Genomic DNA, 24,165 nt, shown 5'->3' on the forward strand with positions numbered 1-24,165 from the left:
CAGGAGCGATCAAACCATCGCAGGTTCGTGTCCCCTATGGGGACTTAAAAAAAAGATGTAAAGATCAATTTTTGAAAGTTTTATTATTAGAGATGAGCGAGCATACTCAGCCACGCCCTTTTTCGCCCGAGCGCCGCGATTTTTGAGTACTTCCGTACTCGGGCGAAAAGATTCGGGGGGCGCCGTGGGTGAGTGGGGGGTTGCAGCGGGGAGTGGGGGGGAGAGAGAGATGGCTCCCCCCTGTTCCCCGCTGCTACCCCCCCGCGCCGCCACGCCTCCCCCCACCCCCCGGTGCCCCCCGAATCTTTTCACCCGAGTACAAAAGTACTCGAAAATCGCGGTGCTCGATTGAGTAATTACTCGAAACGAGTAGATTCGCTCATCTCTATTAATTATTATAAAATGATTTTATTATTTTATACGTTTATTAATTACTAAAGGTTTTTTATTGTTTTTTTTAAACACCTTTTCCCATATTTAAAATAAAAAAATCTAAATTAAAAAACCACCAACACATATATTTAATATCACTGCGTCCATAAAAGTAATGCATTATTTACCCCGCATTGTCAGAGAAAAAAACACAATGCACTTTTTGGTCACTCGATCACCAAAAGAAAATGTAATAAAAAGTAATCAAAAAGTCATATGTCCTCCAAAATGGTAACTATAGAAACTACAGGATGTCCCACAAAAAACAAACCTTCACACAACTATGTTGATGGAGAAATAGAAAAGTTACGGCTGTCAGAAGACGGCGGCGGAAAATAATTTTATTTTTTGTCAAAGATATTTTATTTTTTTAAAGTAGCACAGCAAAGAAGGAACGATATAAATGTGGTATCGTAGGAATCGTACCGACCCGCAGAATAAACGTTATTGTGTGTACACCAAGGAAACAAGACGCAGGCAAAGATGGAGGAATTGCGCTTTTTTCCATTTCACTCCACTTAGAATTTTACATAGCAGCATTGAAAAATACATTTTGTCCCGCAGAAAAATAGGGGGAAGATAAAACCAAAAATGAGGTGCAAGTGACTGCAATGCAAGGTTCCCCACTGAAGACAATGGGAAGCATTTGCCGAACCTCCAGAAAAACCCCTCGCATCCACAGGTACCGAGTTTCACGGCCCGATATTGCACTTGGCCGTGTGTAGGTGTCCTTAAGCAGCAAGCCAGACTCCCTTTCTTAGACACATTGAAAAGTGGAGTGAAAGACGCGACATCTGTTCTTTTTGGCACTAATCAATAGTAAAGGTGTCTAAATTAACACTTTAAGGTCCAAGCTTGGCCCTGGGCTTTAATCCCCGCCGATAGCAAAAATACAGAGTGGGATTAAAGCTTCTGCAATCTAGCAGGAGCAGGTTGGGTCCTCAGCTGTCAGACACAGCTGAGGACCCAGAGGAGAAGGAAAAAGTGGTATTTAACTGCTTCTGCCTTCTTCTTTCCAAGCTATATAGTGTTAGTTCCACTATGCCAGGGGTGTCAAACTCATTTTCACCAGGGGCCACATCAGGTTTCTGGTGAACTTCAAAGGGCCGATTGTAAGACAGTACAGTAAGGGCTCGTTCACACCAGCGTATTTGCGTACATAATATGCAGAGAACAGAAGCCATTGATGAAAATGAGTCATTCACATGATGTATATTCTCACACAGCATGACCTATTTTGTTACATATTACGCACCCCAATAGGCCATTGAAGTGAATGGGCCGCGCAAATACGTGGTGAATGCGCAGGAAACCTGTGTATTCAATGCATATTTGCGCACCATCTCAGGGGCCCGTCTGCGTTCTTTTCTGCGTGCCCAAATACGCAGGCATAAGCGATTTTCGATTGTGCAAATACGTAGCGTATTTGTGCGACCGAAATGCAATTACGCCCGTGTGAACGAGCCCTAATAGTGACCCCCATAGTGGCCCCAGTAAAAATATTGACCCCCACAGTAGACCAGTTAGTAATAGCGATCCCCACAGTAATATTACTCCCTCCCAGCAACAATATTAACCCCCCCACACAGCAACATTAACCCCTCCCCCCTGCAGCAATATTAACCCCCTCCCAGCAACAGTATTAACCCCCACCCACCCAGCAGCAATATTAACACCCCCCCCCCCCCCCTCCTCCCCTTCCCAACCCGGCAGCAATATTAACCCCCTGCCAGCAGCAATATTAACCCCCACCAGCAGCAATATTAACCCCCACCAGCAATATTACCACCCCACCCGACCCCCGCAGCAATATTAACCCCCTGCCAGCAACAATTTAACCCCCACCAGCAATATTACCACCCCACCCGACCCCCGCAGCAATATTAACCCCCTGCCAGCAACAATTTAACCCCCACCCCCCAACACACCAGCAATATTAACTCCCTCAGCCCCGGCAGCAATCAGCATTATTAACCTTCTCCCAGCAACAACAATATTAACCCTCACCCCCCAGCAGCAATATTAACTTCCCCCTTCCCCAGCCATGTGCTTACCTCCACGATCCGAGGAGGAACGGTGCTGAGCCCGGGTGGCATATGAACTTTTCCCACAAGACTTCTGCACTATTGAGCAATTCCAGCAACCTGATTGGTTGTTTGGGGAATCAGCCAACCCAGACAACCAATCAGGTTGCTGGAATTGCTGACTAGTGCAGAAGTCTTGTGGAAAAAGTTCATATGCGTCCGGGTGTGCACTGACATCAGTGAGCAGCACGGCACGCTTCCTCCCTGAGTCCTCTCCTGCGGAACTGAAGAGCAGGGGACTCGGGGGAGAAGGGATCAGCGCTGTCAGTGTGATTACCAGCGGGGAGCTGCGGCACCCCAGCTGGTAATCACTACAGTGGTGAGCGGCCGTCGGCACGCCGCGGGCCACATAACACAAGGCAGCGGGCCGGATTCGGCCCGCGGGCCTTGTGTTTGACACATGTGATGTAATGGATGACAGAGATGTTAAAAAAATAGTTACAAAAAGAAGTTTAAAAAATTACAGAATAAACTAAAAATATATACATTAAAAAAAAAATCACCCAAAACCGTCACGGTTTGCGCCCTGTAATCCAAAACTATACAAATTATATATCAAAAAGTCCAAAACAAAATTAGGAACCTCTTCCTGTACTTTATTTTAGCTTAAATATACTAATTTTAAAAATAAACAACTATACATTTTTTTACATTTTCTTTTAGCTTTTTACCCCTAATAACACTAAAAAAACTGAAAAAAAAATCTGTAAAAAAAGAAATAAAAAATATCCCTATATGTCACGGGAAAAAAAACCCAGCTAAAATAATTTTGGTAGCTGAAGAAAAATAAATAGGACAGTAAAACGACCCTTTTACCTTGGGTAAAATCCCTAAAAACTGTCTGGTCCTTTACGACAAAAACACCCGGATCCTTAAGGGGTTAATTTGTGTCATTAAAAGGTGCAACTTGCATTAGAATTCTACAGTAACCCCAGTAATAAATGTGCCCCGGGGTCTAATAATCACAATAAGTAAGTGAACCCGGGTGTGGGACATAAGCTGCTGTATCAGTAGATGAGCCGTTGTGTGCAGACCACAGTGCCTGCTGCAGGTGCCGGCTGCATTGTGGGTGATGTAAGGGGCTGATAAGGTGAGATGGCGCAGAGAAGTAACTTCCGGGAGTTCATGTACATTGAGACTCAGTTCACTTCACATCTTCTGGTGTATAACACAGCAAGCACCGCTCCGGCCGGGACACCAAATATTGGGTAACGAGGAGTGCTCCGACCAGACGCCCCCCAACAGAGAAACAAGGTCATCTACCTGGCTACAGGTCAGCGTGCATCACCCCAGCCAGTGACCCCCAATGTAAGTATACCATTCGCATTCTTTACGGCCCGTGGTGGATGCCCAAACCTCCATCCAAACCTAAGGTCATGCCCCTGGGTCACCACATCTGTATCTAGCCCCCAGCTATCGTGGCCCATTTTGAGACCTTTCACACGGGACGGAATTGTCCGCAGGACACATTGTAGATGTGGATTTTGTCAATTAGTGCTGATTTTGTTGCGCTCTAACTTGTGGAATGCGTTCTGTAGAACGTCATACGGAATTTATTTTCTGCAGACTTTAATTGCAGAATTCCATCTCCTGTAAGTTAGAAACCCGCAACAACCATTCAACAAGACTCCTTATTTTCACACCAGAAAGCTTTTCCGCGGCGCAATTTAATCTAGTGGATTTGAAGTAAAGACGCTCGGATTTTAACAGTTGTGGAAGTCAAGCCCTGTAGGGATGATATTATGACGCAGAAATGTCCGTGCGGACTAATTCCATCCCAGGTGATAGATCACTTATAGCAATGCTGTTCCCTTATTGACTAAGGGGCCTCTCTCTCGGACGGGGATCATGGCTTGGGTGTAACTGCAGCCAACGCACCCCTATAGCTCCTAGATTCATGATGGGTATGAACATGTATGATGGGCAGTGAAGGGGCGAAGTCCGGGACTGGATGGAGAGGCACCCGCAATATCAGGAATATAGAGACCTTTGGGGAACCAGCAAGAAAACAAGCTCTTAGCCAGAAGGAAAATGTAATGTTTTTGAAAAATGTTAAGTATAAGAGCGTGGGTTTTATTGTTTCCTCTAATTCTCACCCCATTTATCTCCAAATTAGTGGATAACCCTAGAGTAATATATAAGAGAGTGGGTTGGAAAAGAGAGCCCCCTATGGCCGCCTGCAGTCGGGCGGAAACTCCGCGGTGGGATTTCGACCCGTGAAAGCTGCCATAGGATTGCGTTAACAAACGCAATCCTAGGCGGACGGCCATGATTTGGCTGCACGAAACAAATCGCGGCAAACATGCGGCAAACAAATCGCGGCATGTTCTATTTCTGTGTAGGGCTCTCAGAGCCCCGCACAGTAACGTCACTCCCCGGCCGCCAGCTCTGCTCTGCGCATGCGCCGGCTGCCCGGCAGCCCGCACATGAAAGAGCCGGGGCCGCGGGAGAGGTAAGTGCCCACGCTGCTCTCTGCAGATGCTCGGGTCAGGACCCGCTGCGAGAATTCTCACAGCCGGATCAACCCGGCCGTCTGCAGGCGGCCTTCAACAGAGATCCAACATCAGAAATTTCCCCTACTTGCACCCAACTTTGTGAAATAACAAGAAGTAAGGGGTATGTAAGTGATAGACAATTCTTAGGAGGGAGAGGTTCCTGCTTTAGTGGTACCATTTTATGGACAGCTTTCCTATAGGGTCAGTCAATAATAGGTAGATAAATATGGTAAGGATCACTACTAGAGATGAGCGAGCGTACTCGGAAAAGCACTACTCGCTCGAGTAATTTGCTTTATCCGAGTATCGCTGTGCTCGGGTCTGAAGATTCGTGTGCCGGCACGGAGCGGGGAGCTGCAGGGGAGAGCGGGGAGGAACGGAGGGGAGATCTTTCTCTCCCTCTCTCCCACCCGCTCTCCCCTGCAGCTCCCCGCTGCGACTCACCTGTCAGCCGCAGCGGCACCCGAATCTTCAGGGACGAGCACAGCGATACTCGGATAAAGCAAATTACTCGAGCGAGTAGTGCTTTTCCGAGTACGCTCGCTCATCTCTAATCACTACCATCCATCTCTTGCTGACTATCGAAGTAACAACTAAATCCGCGTTCCGAACCCGAGGGGCATTTCAACCAATTCATACTTTTTGGATTTTTTTTCTTTTTAACATAGCAAACATGGTTTCGTGCATTTAAAGTTACGGGGTTATCATAGGAATGGATGAAACATACAATATACACATGTAGCTGAGCGGGTTTGTCATTGAATTGTTCCTATCCATACAACAGGTCCTTCCAGAAACGTATACATGCAGCAGTGCAAGGACTTTGTATGTTGCTCCCCACCCAGAGAATAAATTGCTCCTGGTGCGGCTGATATTTTTTTAGGTATTTTCCTCTCCCAATTCGCGTTGCAATAAGTTTAAATATAGATCGGACCAAATTGGGGGAGATGTTTTGTTAAACACTTTCCCGAATACCATATCTGTGGGAATCGTCCATTTATTACCCATTGGAGCCTCAAGATATAGCGCCAAAACACTTACCGGATATTTTTCAATGTATACATACATCACCCACAGCTACCAACAGTAAGCTGTATCCAAGACGGATGGAAGAGATCACAGCCTATATACTTAGTTGGCCCGTTTTCAGGTATAGACAACTGAAGGTATAGATACCATAGAGGAGGGTTGTGGGGCTACCATAGGTCTACAAGAGGTGAGATAGATCCCCATGCTTTTTCCAGGGGGTGATGTGAAGGACTAGCAGAGTTCCTCCTCTCTGTCATCTCCAGAACATGGATGGAAGACTCTGCTCTAGGGTCATGAGGGGCCTCTTCAGGAGTAGATGCAAGAAGCGCCAGGTCTTCCAGTCCTTGGAATGGGAGTGAGGCTCTGGGTATTTAATCTAATTTCTGGCTTGGACTCTATATCCTCTTTTTCAACCCTCCTGCTATCTCGTTCATTTCGTTTTGTGATTGGCATGGAAGCTGTTGCTGAATATACTTGGCCGACCATGTAATTCATCGATAGGTATGGTTTGCCAGAGCTGCTCTTAGTCATTACTCTCCATTCCAGCTAATGAAGAAGAGTCCAGAGCTGGGCCGCTTTCTATGGTTTCTACTAGTAGGGCAAACTATACGTCTGTAGCGCCACCTTATGGTTGATTCATTATAGAGTTAGGGTCAACTAGGAATCTTAAGACTACTGACCCCTGAGGGTGCAGGGAATCTTGAGGAAACTGAGTATGACATCACTGAACATGAAACCATCAGGAGGTCTGATATGGTGACCCCGGTCAGACAGTCGCTTTCATCTTCACTCATTTCCTCAGCTCTTTTACTTTTTCTTCTGTGAAATACTTCCGCAATGGCAAGTTTTCTTTGATGTGCGACCACATGTACCGCGCTACATAACTTAGAGGGTAACTCCACTCAGGAGGCAGGATACCCCGAGAACTTTGTTGGTGTAGTCCCCTTTACCGGTGCCGATGGTTTCCATTACAAACACTCCTAAGCAGCTGTCAGACTTATTTGGTGGTTACCCAAAACTCATAACTTTAAAAATAACAGACGTTCAGGTGGGCAAAGCAGCCTGCAATAGAAAACCTGAGATAGAAGCAGGTGTAGATGTCCTGGCATACAAGAACATTTGCAAATATTGGCGTAATTGTTTCTCCCACCCTGGAGGTCCCAAAATGTGATATAAAGATACAGGCGAGGTGAGAGACCAGCAGGTATTGCTCTTGGTGCTCTGCTTGGAGATTGCATCTCTTCCTTTTCCTCTTCCTTCCCAGCTAAACGGTCTTACAATCTTTTCTAGAGGAAATGAAGATGAGATTTGAGATTCAACATCTGCGAGAACCACAAATTTAAAGCATGGAGAGCGAAGTGTCTTGTATCTGCCGAGAACCCAACTTACATTCCCCTTCTATAGGGAACGTTCACTGACATAGTGACCAGGAGATATACTGTGTATTATGAGAAAGTGATATAAATCATTAATAAAACATATCAGGCATCAAGTGGGCTATAAAACTGAAAACGTCAAACTTTTATGCTATGGTACTTGAGTTTGTGCTGGGATTTCAATTTAGGATAGGGGGGAGAGAGCTGCCAATTTCACAAAATGTACACAGAGCGACCCTTCTAGTTAGACCCAAGGTCCATGGGTCTCAATACAGAATATGTAACAGGGTCCCCACCTACCATGTGCTACATACTGGTATCTTCAGACTTTTGAAAATAACTGTGCTCCTTCATCTGCAACATGATCCCTGCGCAGGTTCTTACCACTGGGGGTTCTACTACAGCTACTTCTATGTATCAGCTCTTGACTATCAGCATGTGCCAGTGTTCATTTAGGTTTTCTTTGTTTGCTATAGAAGCAGCCCTGCTGTATATACCGTCTTATATAATGTCTAAACTTGAAATATTCAGTGGCTGAGAGCAGTGACTGCACCAAGCGAGACCAAACCACAAGACACAGATTCTAGATCTCAGGGTTATGCTTCTGCAGCCTAAATACAGACTTCTTCATCTCACACACTAGAAAATGTCACACAACCGGCACAAAAGATCTACAGCCAAAGGCCCGAGAAATCAGCAATGTACAATTGTTCTACATAGAGGGCAATAAAGAGTACTAATATCATTGTACATAAGGGGCAGTTCTATAGTAGTTATATACTTGTACATAGGGGGCAGTATTATAGTAGTTAGATTCTTGTACATAGGGGAGCACTATTATAGTAGTTATATTCTTGTACATAGGGGGGCAGTATTATAGTAGTTATATTCTTGTACATAGGGGGGCAGTATTATAGTAGTTATATTCTTGTACATAGGGGGCAGTATTATAATAGTTATATTCTTGTACATAGGGGGCAGTATTATAGTAGTTATATTCTTGTACATAGGGGGCAGTATTATAGTAGTTATATTCTTGTACATAGAGGGGCAGTATTATAGTAGTTATATTCTTGTACATAAGGGGCAGTTCTATAGTAGTTAGATTCTTGTACATAGGGGGGCAGTATTATAGTAGTTAGATTCTTGTACATAGGGGGGCAGTATTATAGTAGTTATATTCTTGTACATAGGAGCAGTATTATAGTAGTTATATTCTTGTACATAGGGGGCAGTATTATAGTAGTTATATTCTTGTACATAGGGGGGCAGTATTATAGTAGTTATATTCTTGTACATAGGAGGCAGTATTATAGTAGTTATATTCTTGTACATAGGGGGCAGTATTATAATAGTTATATTCTTGTACATAGGGGGCAGTATTATAGTAGTTATATTCTTGTACATAGGGGGCAGTATTATAGTAGTTATATTCTTGTACATAGGGGGCAGTATTATAGTAGTTATATTCTTGTACATAGGGGGGCAGTATTATAGTAGTTATATTCTTGTACATAGGAGCAGTATTATAATAGTTATATTCTTGTACATAGGGGGCAGTATTATAGTAGTTAAATTCTTGTACATAGGGGGGCAGTATTATAGTAGTTAGACTCTTGTACATAGAGGGGCAGTATTATAGTAGTTAGATTCTTGTACATAGGGGGGCAGTATTATAGTAGTTAGATTCTTGTACATAGGGGGGCAGCATTATAGTAGTTATATTCTTGTACATAGGGGGGCAGTATTATAGTAGTTATATTCTTGTACATAGGGGGGCAGTATTATAGTAGTTATATTCTTGTACATAGGAGGCAGTATTATAGTAGTTATATTCTTGTACATAGGGGACAGTATTGGAGTAGTTATATTTTTGTACATAGGGAGCAGTATTATAGTAGTATATTCTTGTACATAGGAGGCAGTATTATAGTAGTTATATTCCTATACATAGGAGGCAGTATTATAGTAGTTATATTCTTGTACATAGGGGGCAGTATTATAGTAGTTATATTCTTGTACATAGGAGGCAGTATTATAGTAGTTATATTCTTGTACATAGGAGCAGTATTATAGTAGTTATATTCTTGTACATAGGGAGCAGTATTATAGTAGTTATATTCTTGTACATAGGGGCAGTATTATAGTAGTTATATTCTTGTACATAGGGGCAGTATTATAGTAGTTATATTCTTGTACATAGGGGCAGTATTATAGTAGTTATATTCTTGTACATAGGGGGCAGTATTATAGTAGTTATATTCTTGTACATAGGGGGCAGTATTATAGTAGTTATATTCTTGTACATAGGGGGCAGTTCTATAGTAGTTATATTCTTGTACATAGGGGGCAGTATTATAGTAGTTATATTCTTGTACATAGGGGGCAGTATTATAGTAGTTATATTCTTGTACATAGGGGGCAGTATTATAGTAGTTATATTTTTGTACATAGGAAGCAGTATTATAGTAGTTATATTCTTGTACATAGGAGGCAGTATTATAGTAGTTATATTCTTGTACATAGGGGCAGTATTATAGTAGTTATATTCTTGTACATAGGGAGCAGTATTATGGTAGTTATATTCTTTGACATAGGGGGCAGTATTATAGTAGTTATACTCTTGTACATAGGAGGCAGTATTATAGTAGTTATATTGTTGTACATAGGGGGCAGTATTATAGTAGTTATAGTCTTGTACATAGGGGGCAGTATTATAATAGTTATATTGTTGTACATAAGGGCAGTATTATAGTAGATATATTCTTGTACATAGGAGGCAGTATTATAGTAGTTATATTCTTGTACATAGGGAGCAGTATTATAGTAGTTATATTCTTGTATATAGGGAGCGGTATTATAGTAGTTATATTCTTGTACATAGGGGGCAGTATTATAGTAGTTATATTCTTGTACATAGGAGCAGTATTATAGTAGTTATACTCTTGTACATAGGGGACAGTATTATAGTAGTTATATTCTTGTACATAGGAGCAGTATTATAGTAGTTATATTCTTGTACATAGGGGGCAGTATTATAGTAGTTATACTCTTGTACATAGGGGGTAGTATTATAGTAGTTATATTCTTGTACATAGGGGGCAGTATTATAGTAGTTATATTCTTGTACATAGGAGCAGTATTATAGTAGTTATATTCTTGTACATAGGGGGCAGTATTATAGTAGTTATATTCTTGTACATAGGGAACAGTATTATAGTAGTTATATTCTTGTACATAGGGGGCAGTATTATAGTAGTTATATTCTTGTACATAAGGAGCAGTATTATGGTAGTTATATTCTTGTACATAGGGGGCAGTATTATAGTAGTTATACTCTTGTACATAGGGGGTAGTATTATAGTAGTTATATTCTTGTACATAGGGGGCAGTATTATAGTAGTTATATTCTTGTACATAGGAGCAGTATTATAGTAGTTATATTCTTGTACATAGGGGGCAGTATTATAGTAGTTATATTCTTGTACATAGGGGACAGTATTATAGTAGTTATATTCTTGTACATAGGGGACAGTATTATAGTAGTTATATTCTTGTACATAGGGGACAGTATTATAGTAGTTATATTCTTGTACATAGGGGGCAGTATTATAGTAGTTATATTCTTGTACATAAGGAGCAGTATTATGGTAGTTATATTCTTGTACATAGGGGGCAGTATTATAGTACTTATACTCTTGTACATAGTGTGCTGATTTTTACATGTTATCTGCTACATGCTTGCATTGCAGATTTTGCTAATTCTGTTCTGATTAACTCTGCAAAAAGGTGCAAAGGCAATATTGGTTGAAGGCGAAAGTAACTGTGAAAGTAACATTTGGCTGAAAATGAAATAAGTCCAACTCTTGCTGAATGATAACCAAACTCGGCAGATTGTATATACCCTAGAACGTGCAAATTAAACAAACTTGGGGGGGGGGGGGGGGGAAGCAATCAAGTAACATTGGTGAGGATGATAACTCCTCGTTCTTGTCCTTATTGCCTGGCCCTGAGGGTCCAGTTTGGCTGTTTATGGTTGTGCTCCCAGTAGTGCCACTTTCAGGACGAAAACGCCCCAACCATCCATCACTGTCAGTCATTAGAACTTTGTGAAGCACTGTTACCTCTGCCCTGGCTGGATGGGAATGACAAATGCTATTAATGCCCACAACCCACCCTAGACAATGAAGCACTGCTTGCTGCGTTTCACAAAAAATGTAAATTGCTGCATCAAATCCTATCACTTCTAGGTGGCACTGTAATTTATTGCATTGTACAGTGTCCAAGGAGCAGGCCCTCAGCCGAGGAAACAGCGGGGTAGAGATGTTAACCTTGTCACGGGGCTCTATCGCCTCCTCCCTATGGGACCAGACCTCGTTACCGACAGGGGAAAATTACAAATAGTAACTGGGGTTACCTGTAGTCCTGTTTGTCACTCGTGACGCCAACGTTCAATCCTCTGCATTAGATATCTGAGATGTAATAACGTATAATAAAGTAGTCCACATACAGAGTGTTTTTGCTGGACAAGAATCATGAATTTTCGGTCCTTCCCACTTACTTATACACGGGTAGCAAACAACATTGAACAGTTCTGACAGTGGTGAAGCAGTGATGATTGACGGGGCATTTGCACATCCAGAGTTGCAGTTATCTGTAGGAACTCTCTCTGTCTACTGTCAGTCATTCACTTGTTTCTCGCTCTCTGATGGTTTTTCTCTCTCTCTTCGGACGCATGCGGTTCTTGCGTTCCTTTTCCCTTTTCCGAGCTCATATACTCCTTGCAGCTAGTGGCTATGGTCAGTATCTCTGGAATGGCTAGGCCCAAGCAGAGACAGCGGACCACCTTTCAGCTTACTCCATGTCTCACTCCTCTCACTCATTCTTGGCACCTCCTAACTCTGGACTGTAGAACTCCAACTGGGACTGGAACCCCTGGAACTACTGGGCTCACACATGACCACTCTTTTATACTACACACAAGAGAAAACGATACATTTTCCAGACATGACCAGACATTAACCTTTTGATGCCTGCAAACTCTAATACACATAAACTGGATTAATTTACATATACAAGACAGTGCACGAGACAAAACTAAAACATAGATTCTGAGGTGCTAGATGGGACCCCAAACTCTGTGCCACTACCAGTGCATTGCCTAAATGAAAACACTCTTTGGTATTTATGGACGCATAAGTAACGCAGTGCTCCAGGTGGTCAGATATGGAATTACAAGTAAAATTCATAAGAATTATTTGGAGGCGGTAAGCTGATTACTTTGTAATTTCTCTGATTCCAGGCCAGCATGATGGAGACATTCAGTGTTATGTACTCCGTTGCTTTTGTTCTCCCTATAATTCTCATCACCAGCCTGTGTATCATCTGCCGTAAGAAGATACCAAGTAAGTGATGGCATCCTGGATATAATTATGTCTGAGTGAATATGGAAGTTTTTTGTAAAAGTTTGAACCTTCATGTTTAGGCCAGCTACACATGAGCGTATGTGCAATTGCGTATGCTTTAGCAGAACTTTTCTGTGCTGTGAACATGGCTTTTTTGAGCAAGAGTCTGCATACTTTACGGTACTTTTTCTGTCCACAGGGTATATATTTTTTTGCGTGTGGGACACAAACACATACCGATTGAAATGGGTAATTCGTCTAATGAGCTCAAGATGTGTTCTTCCAATGGAATTACGTATTTCATGCATATAATTTGTGCGCCCTCCATTTACTTCTATGGGGACCTTTGGTGCGCAAATATGCAGGAAAATACAATATGTTCTATCTTTTTTTTTTACACGACCAAAATGCGAGCGCCAAAATACATTAAGGTGGACGAACCCATTGACATCAATGGGTTCTATTCTCTGTGTACTTCGTGTGCAAGTCTTGCGTGCAAATATGTCCATGTGAATCCGGCCTTAGTCTGTGAAAATATTTGTTCTTTCTCTCTCAGGTCATATACCGGAGCCAGAATATGATGACAAGTAAGTTGCTTGAGGCATTTAGTTTTATATAAACAACAGCACCTACAGCACAATTAATTGTAAAGTATACAGGAATTACAGAAACAGCGCCACCTAAAGGACAAAAATATATAGACTGCATCAGGCATTATAGAAACAACGCCACCTACAGGATATAAAAGTATTAGTCTGCAACAGGAAGCATTTAGTCTTCGTCAGTGATAACTTTAGGACATAAAAATATATAGTCTACACCAGGAGGACTAGAAATAGCGCCACCAACAGGACATATACTCAGGAAGTAAGGAAACGGCTACTGGACAGACATTCTCTGGTTTTACTTCAGTTCCTATATGACTACATTACAGATACTATGTACTATTGCTTTAAGTACATTTTTTGGGGGTGGGTAGCCAATGTCCTCCATTATATTACCCAGCATGCCCTTGTGTGTTCACATTCTTTTTCTTTTTTAATGTAGGCCTCTGTATACTCCACCTTCAAGTTTTACGATCCTTAATAGACCATCGGGTAAGGCCTGTCATATAGTATCATCGTACCACATACGCAGTAGGCCGTAGGACACTTTTCTCAGTTGCTGTCTAACAGACCTGTAAACTGACTACCATTGTCATTGTTTTCACAGCTCATCCACGAACAGTGTCCTCTTGGGGCTCCGTGTGTCCCCAGATCAGCCACCTTCCCATTCCGTATGTACCTCTCCTCTCTTCCTCTGCATCTATCCTCTCACTGTCCCCTTAGATTGTAAGCTCTGATGGTTCCCGTGGTTGTAAAATTCACTCTGTGGAGTGTGTCATCTGAGACATAATTTAGAGGTCGTTATCTGCTGCACTTCCTCATATCACGGCTGGACCACAGACTTATAGCTTCTTGTGGGTTCATAGAAAACAGGAAGTGCACTGGAGTGAATCGTGCGTTAAAAATAACTAATACACGATAGAAGGCTTTACAGTGGAGATACCCTTTAAGAAGATGACCATGTAGAGGGTAAGGGGGGCCTATATGTCTGCTAAGTCCCTGTGAACATCTGTCTCCGCAGGAGGTCCCCAGTCCCTGAGAGCCGGAGAACTTCAGTAGGAAGAGAAATCAAAGGTTGGTACTACAGTCCAGGCCAAAAGATCTCAGGGTCCGTCCGGACTAGGTCCTCCAAACCCTCTATACCCCCTAGTCCCTGCCTCCAATGGGATTGAATAATAAAAAGATATTTGAGGTACTTGCCTTGGCACCTCAAACAACTTGGGGTCTTTCACCATAGGCAGAACATCTTTGTTCGCAGACCTCTATATTTTTACGTGTTTCCGTTTTGCCGTAAGCTTCTTGACTCGATGGTCATATTATCATTTATTTTGGAGTTAGAATCAGTTTGGGATTCTGATAGCAAAGTCCTCCCCAGACAATAATGACTTACTTCTACACTGTTGCTAAATTTATGTTGGGTCCCTATTAAATGTTTTTTGCCCTGGAGGCCTTCCCCCAACCTTGATTTAGCCCTGGTGGTGGGTGTCTCAGGGCATCAATAGATATGGAGACTGCCACCTGTCAGGCCAAATGTGGTAACTTCTATGTAATCTCTGTAGGAACCTTTGAAGGGTCTACAACATGAGTGATGTTTAGAAGAATCCAGTATGTCTTCAACCTGCTCTCGGATGGTACATCAAACCTCCTATGCAGGCCATGACTGCTTATCCACATTCCATACTCATATGACTAATAATTATTGAGTTTTATTGAGTTCGGACACATTTCGGAACCATACAGAGTGAGATGTCCAGCCAAGAAATGTCCACGTACGTGGAAACCTTTAGATACTTTTATAGTATAGAGTGCCTGTTTTCTCCAGATAGTCCCATATCTACACCAGATTTTTTGAACCTTCAACAGTCTTTTAGTTGAATTGTCTAAAGATCCATTTACACGCAAAGATGATCGCTCAAAATTCATTTAAAAGATAGCTTGACAGTTTTTACACTTTTACATAAACTACTAATGGGCACTAATGCCCATTAGTAGCTTATCAGCTTCATTTGCATATAAATGAGGCTCCCTTCGCTGTATGCAGATAACAGTGGGTGGTCTGTTATCTGCATACAGCCCCTTTGTCCTGTCACGGGACTGCAGCTGAAAACAATGTTATCTACGCTCCCAAGGAGAACTCAGCGTGCGGTCTCTGCTATCACGAACTATGGATTTTATGCTCACATGAAATCCATCATTCAGAAGAAAAGCAAACGATGATAGGATTTACATGCAACAATTATCGCTCAAAAGTCATCATTTGAACGAATTTTGAGCGATAATCATTGCGGGTAAATGGGCCTTAAGTCTTCAGGTCATTTCACGTGTTCCCACTGTTGTTGACTCCGTTTTATTCTGGTTTCAGGTTACCAGGATTGTTGTGATACCTTATCACACTCAGCAATTAAGTGACCAAGAGTCCAACCTTCCATCGTGCACTCATAATACCAAAGATGAATAGGATGTAGTATGTAACGTAGGGGTAGCCTTGCCCGGTGAGGGCAGAGCCTTCTGTTGTGATCGTTGCTGAGTTGATATATTTCCTAGTCCTCCATATTTGGTTGTGACTTTCCTCTCTGGATACAGCTGTCAGAGCTGAGCCACCACATGTGGACTGCTGAACAGAGCGGTGCGGAGGTGCGCCGGAGCTCATAATCCAATGATACCCATTTCCTGTGCTGTGCCACCCCAATCTGACAGCATCCTCCAAGAAAAGTAAAGAGCCGGTCCTCCTGTGTCCAGCCCTCGACACAGGCCACATAAAGTGACGGGGAGGGACGGATTTGGGCCGCGGGCCTTGAGTTCTATGTGAGCTACATGGAAAGATCAGCGGGAGATTTTGTTTCCTAGTTAAGGGCTCAGTCACACGGGCGCCGATCCGTCCGTGTTTCTGCACGATAAGACGGCCGCACTGCTTGCGGACGACTCTCTGTATGACCGGCTCCATTGCTGCAGTGCAGCGGTCTGATCGTGCAGAAACACGGGCGGATCGGCGTCTGTGGGACTGAGCCCTCATTCACAACTGAGACCTCCTAAGATTGTGACTTCCTGCTCATACTTTTTTTACACCCAGGGCATCATCTGTTTGTGTTGACCCTTAAAATGTTGAGTAATACTACAAATTTGGTACAAAACCAGAAAAGCAAAGTTGTAAACTTTTCAAGTACAGGTAGATTTAAACTATGGAATTAGTATAAAGTGTTATAACCCTTTAGGTCCTGTGGCTCTGGAGGTAGCAATGCCTGTGTCCTCTCTTTCTCATCTATAGGTGCTCCCATCCTAAAAACCAAGAGTGTAGAAGCTGATGATTATGATGATGAAGGAGGTGAACCAAAATATACCAACCCTGACAGCGGATACATGTAAGAAGGCTTTATATGAAGTGTATTGAGATATGGATGACAATATGTGGATTCTTGGCGCCTGCTGTCATGTGAAACACTGTAACAAAATGCTAAATGGAACACATTTATACATATAGTGTGCCATCCAATTCTTCATGCAAAAGAGCTATCAGCAAACAAAATTTTCTGCGCTCGATAAATAGTGTGTAACCACAGTTAGTGATCTGTCAAGAAATAAATAGGAGTTACACTTACTGGGGAGGAGGGGGGTATGATGACCATGGACCCCCTCCTTGAAGTGATGACTCCTTCAGCCTCCAAATAGATGTTTACCACACGTATTAGAAGTGAAGCAATAACACCTTTAATTCCACACTTCGCTAAAATAACAGGCGACGCGTTTCAGTGCACACAGGCACCTTTCTCAAGCCATGGCTTGAGAAAGGTGCCTGTGTGCACTGAAACGCGTCGCCTGTTATTTTAGCGAAGTGTGGAATTAAAGGTGTTATTGCTTCACTTCTAATACGTGTGGTAAACATCTATTTGGAGGCTGAAGGAGTCATCACTTCAAGGAGGGGGTCCATGGTCATCATACCCCCCTCCTCCCCAGTAAGTGTAACTCCTATTTATTTCTTGACAGATCACTAACTGTGGTTACACACTATTTATCGAGCGCAGAAAATTTTGTTTGCTGATAGCTCTTTTGCATTCTATTTCTTTGGGACCACTCTCTTATGAGAGACCCCAATTATTTCTGCAGCTCTCCCCCGGGTTCTGGAGGATCAAAATAGTGTTGGTTTCCACTGAATGTCAACCTCGAGGCGCTATCTGGTTTATTTTCTTGTGATCCAATTCTTCATATATTTAGACAATGCACCATGCATACATGCACACTGTACACCGTCCAATCCTTCATACATGCACACTGTACACCGTCCAATCCTTCATACATGCACACTGTGCACCGTCCAATCCTTCATACATGCACACTGTGCACCAGCGAATCCTTCATACATGCACACTGTGCACCGTCCAATCCTTCATACATGCACACTGTGCACCAGACAATCTTTCATACATGCACACTGTGCACCGTCCAATCTGTCATACATGCACACTGTGCACCGTCCAATCCTTCATACATGCACACTGTGCACCAGCCAATCCTTCATACATGCACACTGTGCACCAGCCAATCCTTCATACATGCACACTGTGCACCGTCCAATCCTTCATACATGCACACTGTGCACCGTCCAATCCTTCATACATGCACACTGTGCACCAGCCAATCCTTCATACATGCACACTGTGCACCGTCCAATCCTTCATACATGCACACTGTGCACCAGCCAATCCTTCATACATGCACACTGTGCACCAGCCAATCCTTCATACATGCACACTGTGCACCAGCCAATCCTTCATACATGCACACTGTGCACCAGCCAATCCTTCATACATGCACACTGTGCACCGTCCAATCCTTCATACATGCACACTGTGCACCGTCCAATCCTTCATACATGCACACTGTGCAACATCCAATCCTTCATACATGCACACTGTGCACCAGCCAATCCTTCATACATGCACACTGTGCACCATCCAATCCTTCATACATGCACACTGTGCACCGTCCAATCCTTCATACATGCACACTGTGCACCGTCCAATCCTTCATATATGCACACTGTGCACCAGCCAATCCTTCATACATGCACACTGTGCACCGTCCATTCCTTCATACATGCACACTGTGCACCGTCCAATCCTTCATACATGCACACTGTGCACCGTCCAATGCTTCATACATGCACACTGTGCACCAGCCATTCCTTCATGCATGCACACTTTGCACCGTCCAATCCTTCATACATTCACACTGTGCACCGTCCAATCCTTCATACATTCACACTGTGCACCGTCTAATCCTTCATACATGCACACTGTGCACTGTCCAATCCTTCATACATGCACACTGTGCACCGTCCAATCCTTCATACATGCACACTGTGCACCGTCTAATCCTTCATACATGCACACTTTGCACCGTCCAATCCTTCATACATGCACACTGTGCACCGTCCAATCCTTCATACATGAACACTGTGCACCAGCCAATCCTTCATACATGCACACTGTGCACCGGCCAATCCTTCATACATGCACACTGTGCACTAGCCAGTCCTTCATACATTCACACTGTGCATCAGCCAATCCTTCATACATACACACTGTGCACCAGCCAATCCTTCATACATGGACACTATGTACCGTCCAATCCTTCATACATGCACACTGTGCACCAGCCAATCCTTCATACATTTACATAGATAACCATCCAAACCTTAATACATCTACACAGTGCACCATCCAAGACTTCATATATATATATATATATATATATATATATATATACACACACTGTGCACTATAAAAACCCTAATACATATACGCAGCAAATCATAAAAGCCAGCATAAATATGCAGCATCGAAACATAGATTTTCGCAATCCACCATTCATACTTTCAAACCAACGCACAGTGCACCATACAAAGTTACATACATACACACAATGCACCATTCACACCTTCATTCATATATACTATGAACCATCCATCCAAACTAATGTATATTGTATATACAGTGCAGCATCGAAACCTTCAGACATTCAGAATCCACCACCCAAACCTTCATTCATATACACAGTGCACTATCCAACCTCCATGCATATACACAACGCATCACCCAAACCTTCATGCACATACACAGTGCACCGTCCAAACCTTCATACATTGAAGACACAGTGCCCCATGTGACATCCCAGCACATTCATGCATCCAACACACCAACTTGTCTTAATAAATGTCCGGGGCACTTAATGTACAAAATATATATATATATATATTTTACAGTTCCTGCACCTTCATATACTCTTCTTTATAGTAATGCCTGACAATTTATACCCATGCAGTCAGGTACTACCAGAGAAGGAGGCCACTAAGCATGCACCAGTGCTGGTCATTGAGGATGTGGACAACAGGGCAAGTCTCTCTTCTGGTAAGAACATCTTTTGTTGTCTATGGGTACAGATATGTGGACCAAAACATTATGGTTGTGTCTGACTATACCAACATTTTCTGGTTTTGCAGTTGGCACTGATGAAAATTATGTAAATGTGGGTGATTCTGACGACGCAAAGGGTAAGGAGCATATTAATGGCGGCATTTCTTTAAACTGTAGTCAGGAATTAGCACTTAATGTAATATACAGTATATAAGAGAGACTTGGAGAGTTTCGATCTCCTTGCCCTGACTGGATGCAAAAGTCTTCAAGTCCAGCATGAGTGATCTACTGCTGATCGTGTTTCAGATTCTATAGACTTACCTGGTAATGATTTCCATTCTTCTGTTTTCAGCATCTTCAGTTGATGGCAATTATGTTAACGTTGAAGAAGTGAGTGATAGCAAAGGTACGTATCTAATAGAAATATGACAACAAGGGCATCTGAGGAAGAGGATGTGAAAGATGGGGCAAAAGAATCAAGTGTGAAGAACTGATTATGATGGTAGACATTCTATGTTATCTTTGTAAGGAGCAGGCGATTATATAGAGGGGTCAAGGATCAGGTATAGAAGAGGCTAAGCATGGGGTGAAAAGTTTTTTGTAGGAGGTTTCTGGAGCAGTAGGTAAGGTAAACTGATGGAGTATCAACCATGGAGAACATATATTAATACATTGCTAAAGGATCAAGGATGGAGATGCTAAATTTTGGCCATGGTTATTTGTTTGATCGACCTCTGGTTATCTCCTTTGGTTTCCCAATAATATGCTGACTTGACTTGGCCAAGAGGGAACACTGATGAAATGCAATATGCCCAATCCTTGGGAGTCCCCTATATATACTAGATCCTTTGCTATATGAAGGGTCAGGAAAAAAAGAATGAGATTACATAGGTTTCTGAAGAATCACATATAGGTTTCCTAAGTGGCAGAAAGATGACATCCAAGACAAGGTGTACGGTGGAGTTTACCAGAATGAGCTGATGAGCAGTTGCGACAAATATTATTCTCTCTCTCTCTCCTTATAGGTGAAAGTCTGGAATATGTGAATGTCGAAGGAGTTGAAACCCAATCCAGCTCCATTACTCATGGTAGGTTTCTATGGTGGTACATGGTGGAAGGTCCTCAATTTGTTGAAGAACTTATGTCAGAGCAAATGATGGGAATTTTATGTCCTTGACTTTTTCTCTAAAAGAAAAAAAAAGACAAGAACATCTTGTATTATGTCTTACAGAGAGTGAAGATGATGATGACATGCCAGAATATGAAAATGTCGAGAAAGGGCATAACGGTATAGTAGAACTAGCCAGCTACTATTGCTGTGTGAGGACCAATGGCCTCTCGTGCTGGTCTCACCACCGTGTGATAACCTAATTAAAAAGTCAAGAATCTGATATGGTATAATACTACATATGTTGATGTGTCTTATCTCCTCCTCTTATATCTATTCCAGGTTAGGACATTGTACCTGCTAAAGGATGAGCCTTTGTTTAACTTCAGATTTGGACCCTCAATATCCACTGGCTGGGCCCAAGAGAAAAGTTTTTGATTGACTGTTATGTTTTAAACCAACTTGTCCACTATTTCGCTTGGATTTCCTCTTTGGGTTGACCACTTCCTGCCTTTATTGGACCATTTCACTTTGAGAAGTTCTGTCCACCTTCATCTTGTAGATTCAACGGGTTTCGATGATCATTATCAACCAAGATCTTGAGTGTTAGTTGAGTTGGTGAGTCCGACTGAAAAGGTCAGAGATGACATACTGTATAAAGAGAGACCTACAACGCTTACCATCCTCATCTTTCCTTGGAGTCAGAGTGCAATTTTCTTCTGTTCACCTCCAAGTCAATTGATGCAGACAACTGTTGCCTTATAATAGATGAAGATAGAACTTGACTATTATTTGGCAGTTCTCCCTAAAAACTTTGTATGTGAATATTTTTCGAAAATTTTTACTCTAATTGTGTTTTATTTTGACAAAGACAGCACCAAACTGCAACCAAAAACCTTTTGTAAGAAATGAGACAACAATGGCACACATTGGACTTTGCACAAGTACTAGCAGGTCCAGATCTTTACAGAACCACCCACTGGATGAAGATATTTCATACTATATATGGAAACTGTAACAACTATAGGATCACAAGTGATGAGTTTGTGTTGGTGCCATCATTAGCTATAAGTCCTACACACCATGTAGAGCAGTGGTCTCCGACCTGTGGCTTATCAGTTGTTAAGAAACTATGACTTCCAGCATGCACTGACAGCAGATGTTCTGGGAAGGTTGGTTTTGGAAGAAATGGTGAGCCACAAGTTGGAGACCACCAATGTAAAGCAATCAATCCTGAGATATATATACACACTCATTGTCAAAAACAATCTCTCCCCTAGAAGGGGTCATCAGAATCAAATGAAACTTTGGACAGCCTCTAGCTTGGATACAAGATGTGATACGGGTGGACATGGAGGCTCTAGTACTTTGTTGTACCGCCTTTAGCTTGGATATAAGATGTCATATTGGTGTGTATGGAGGCTCTAGTACCCTGTTGGGCACCTCTAGCTTGGATACGAGGTGTGATATGGGTGGGCATGGACGTTCTAGTACCCTGTTGGGCACCCATAGCTTGGATACAAGGTCTGATTCGGGCGGGCATGGAGGCATACAGGTTCTGAATGGTATCTGGCAGCATATCGCTCCACATTTGCTGGAACTGAGCCTCTACTTTGTGCAAACTTGTAGGCTGTCGGAGTTGGCGTCCCAGATGGTCCCATACATTTTCTGTTGGCAATAAATCTGGCGACCGGGCTGCGGAAGTGTGACAATGTTGTGGGGGTTCCTTTGACCTCCTTGTGTGTGCGGATGAGCATTATCCTGCTGGAAGCCACCATAAGAGGAACACATGTGGCTGCAGGATGTCCTGAACATATCGCTGAGCTGTCATTGTCCCTCGTACCACTACTAGGGGTGACCGACTGTCATATGTAATAGATCCGCAGACCATCACATCAGCAAGGGGCAGTGTGTCATTTCGCAGCAAAGGCAGGATTGATGCGCCCACCCCTAGGTCTCCAGACACGAACATGGCAGTCATCAGTGTTCAAAATAAACCTGGATTCATCGCTCAAGACAACCGGGTTCCACTCCATAGCATCCAGTTTTATCGTTCACAACACCACTGTAAATGGAGGCAATGGTGGGTGTCAAAGGCAGTACATGTAATGGGGGCTGTGAGACCAAATGTCCTTCAGCCAAGCGCTTGAAAATGGTTCCAACAGACACCGGGGTGTAATGATGCCACCCCCTGTCTCTGGATGGCAGACAATGAAACAATTGGAGCTGCTGGTGCTCGTCGGACAATCAGATGCTCCTCTGTATTGGTGGTCTGTCGGGGGGTCCAGAGCCTAGTCACCTTGTGTGCCCCTATCCCCTGGTCCCAACACCTCCTAACAGTCTGGTCAGATGCTCCTGTCTACTGGGGGTCTATAGGGGGCGCCCTGAGCCCGGTCACCTTGTGTGCCCCCATCCACTAGTCATAACACCTCTTAACAGTCTGGTGAGAATGGTCCAGGTGGGGGACAATTCATCGATACAACCATCCAGCTTCTCACATCCCAATAATGCGCCCCCCTCAGACTCTGGTAACGAGGTGAAATCTCTTCTCTGCATTGTAGAGACATCTAGTGGTCAACAAGCTTCACACAATCAGAAGAAGAGGTCACTACACACAAGGAGCCTCCGATAATCTTTTATAGGCCAAGGGGGAAACCACTTCTAGGGCCTCCGGTGACAAGACCGTTCACCTAATCACCTCACACCTCTCATCATCTGCATATCTGCCTGAGATGGAACTTCTTCTAGGGGGGTAATGTTTTTGACAATGAGTATAATATGAGTGCTTATCTTTGTTATTTATACCTTGTAGATATTTTTATGTCTTTAATATTTTACTGACAAAATCCTGAGATGTTTGCATATTTTATGTTTTTAGTCCTGTCATGATGATTGGAACCATTGTAGGTGCTCAATAAATATTTATTAGAAGGCAGCCTGTTAGGTTACAAGACCCAAGGGGGCCACCTAATCCATTGCCTGCTGCCTATAGTGATAGGCCTTATTAAACCCCTCCTCACTATAATTAAACTAATTAAACCCTGCTCCCATTTCCTCTGTTTATTCCTGAGAACATGAAAAAATAATCATTGGGCCTGCTCGTCAATAAATGATAGAAATACGAGCATAGGATGTGATTATTTGTAACCATAAATGTGTTTTATGTCAAGATTTTCACAAGTTAAATAAAGTTAAACATTTTTTACAGCCGGCCTATAAGT

At 42.9% G+C, this 24,165-nt stretch overlaps 1 protein-coding gene across 1 annotated transcript; it reads left to right on the forward strand.

Annotated features, from left to right (window-relative positions):
• Positions 1-3,685: 3,685 nt before the first annotated feature.
• On the forward strand, positions 3,686-24,114 carry LAT (linker for activation of T cells). The gene is made up of 13 exons (XM_066576821.1): positions 3,686-3,824; positions 12,719-12,821; positions 13,378-13,408; positions 13,869-13,918; positions 14,034-14,097; positions 14,448-14,500; positions 16,692-16,785; positions 19,745-19,830; positions 19,923-19,973; positions 20,189-20,242; positions 20,862-20,924; positions 21,068-21,124; positions 21,287-24,114. Exons 2-13 carry the CDS (start codon positions 12,725-12,727, stop codon positions 21,289-21,291), a joined length of 705 nt encoding a protein of 234 aa, XP_066432918.1. The 5' UTR covers positions 3,686-3,824; positions 12,719-12,724; the 3' UTR covers positions 21,292-24,114.
• The last annotated feature ends 51 nt before the right edge of the window (positions 24,115-24,165 follow it).

The sequence above is a fragment of the Eleutherodactylus coqui genome, chromosome 8 (assembly GCF_035609145.1).
Source record: "Eleutherodactylus coqui strain aEleCoq1 chromosome 8, aEleCoq1.hap1, whole genome shotgun sequence".
Lineage (NCBI taxonomy): Eukaryota > Metazoa > Chordata > Amphibia > Anura > Eleutherodactylidae > Eleutherodactylus > Eleutherodactylus coqui.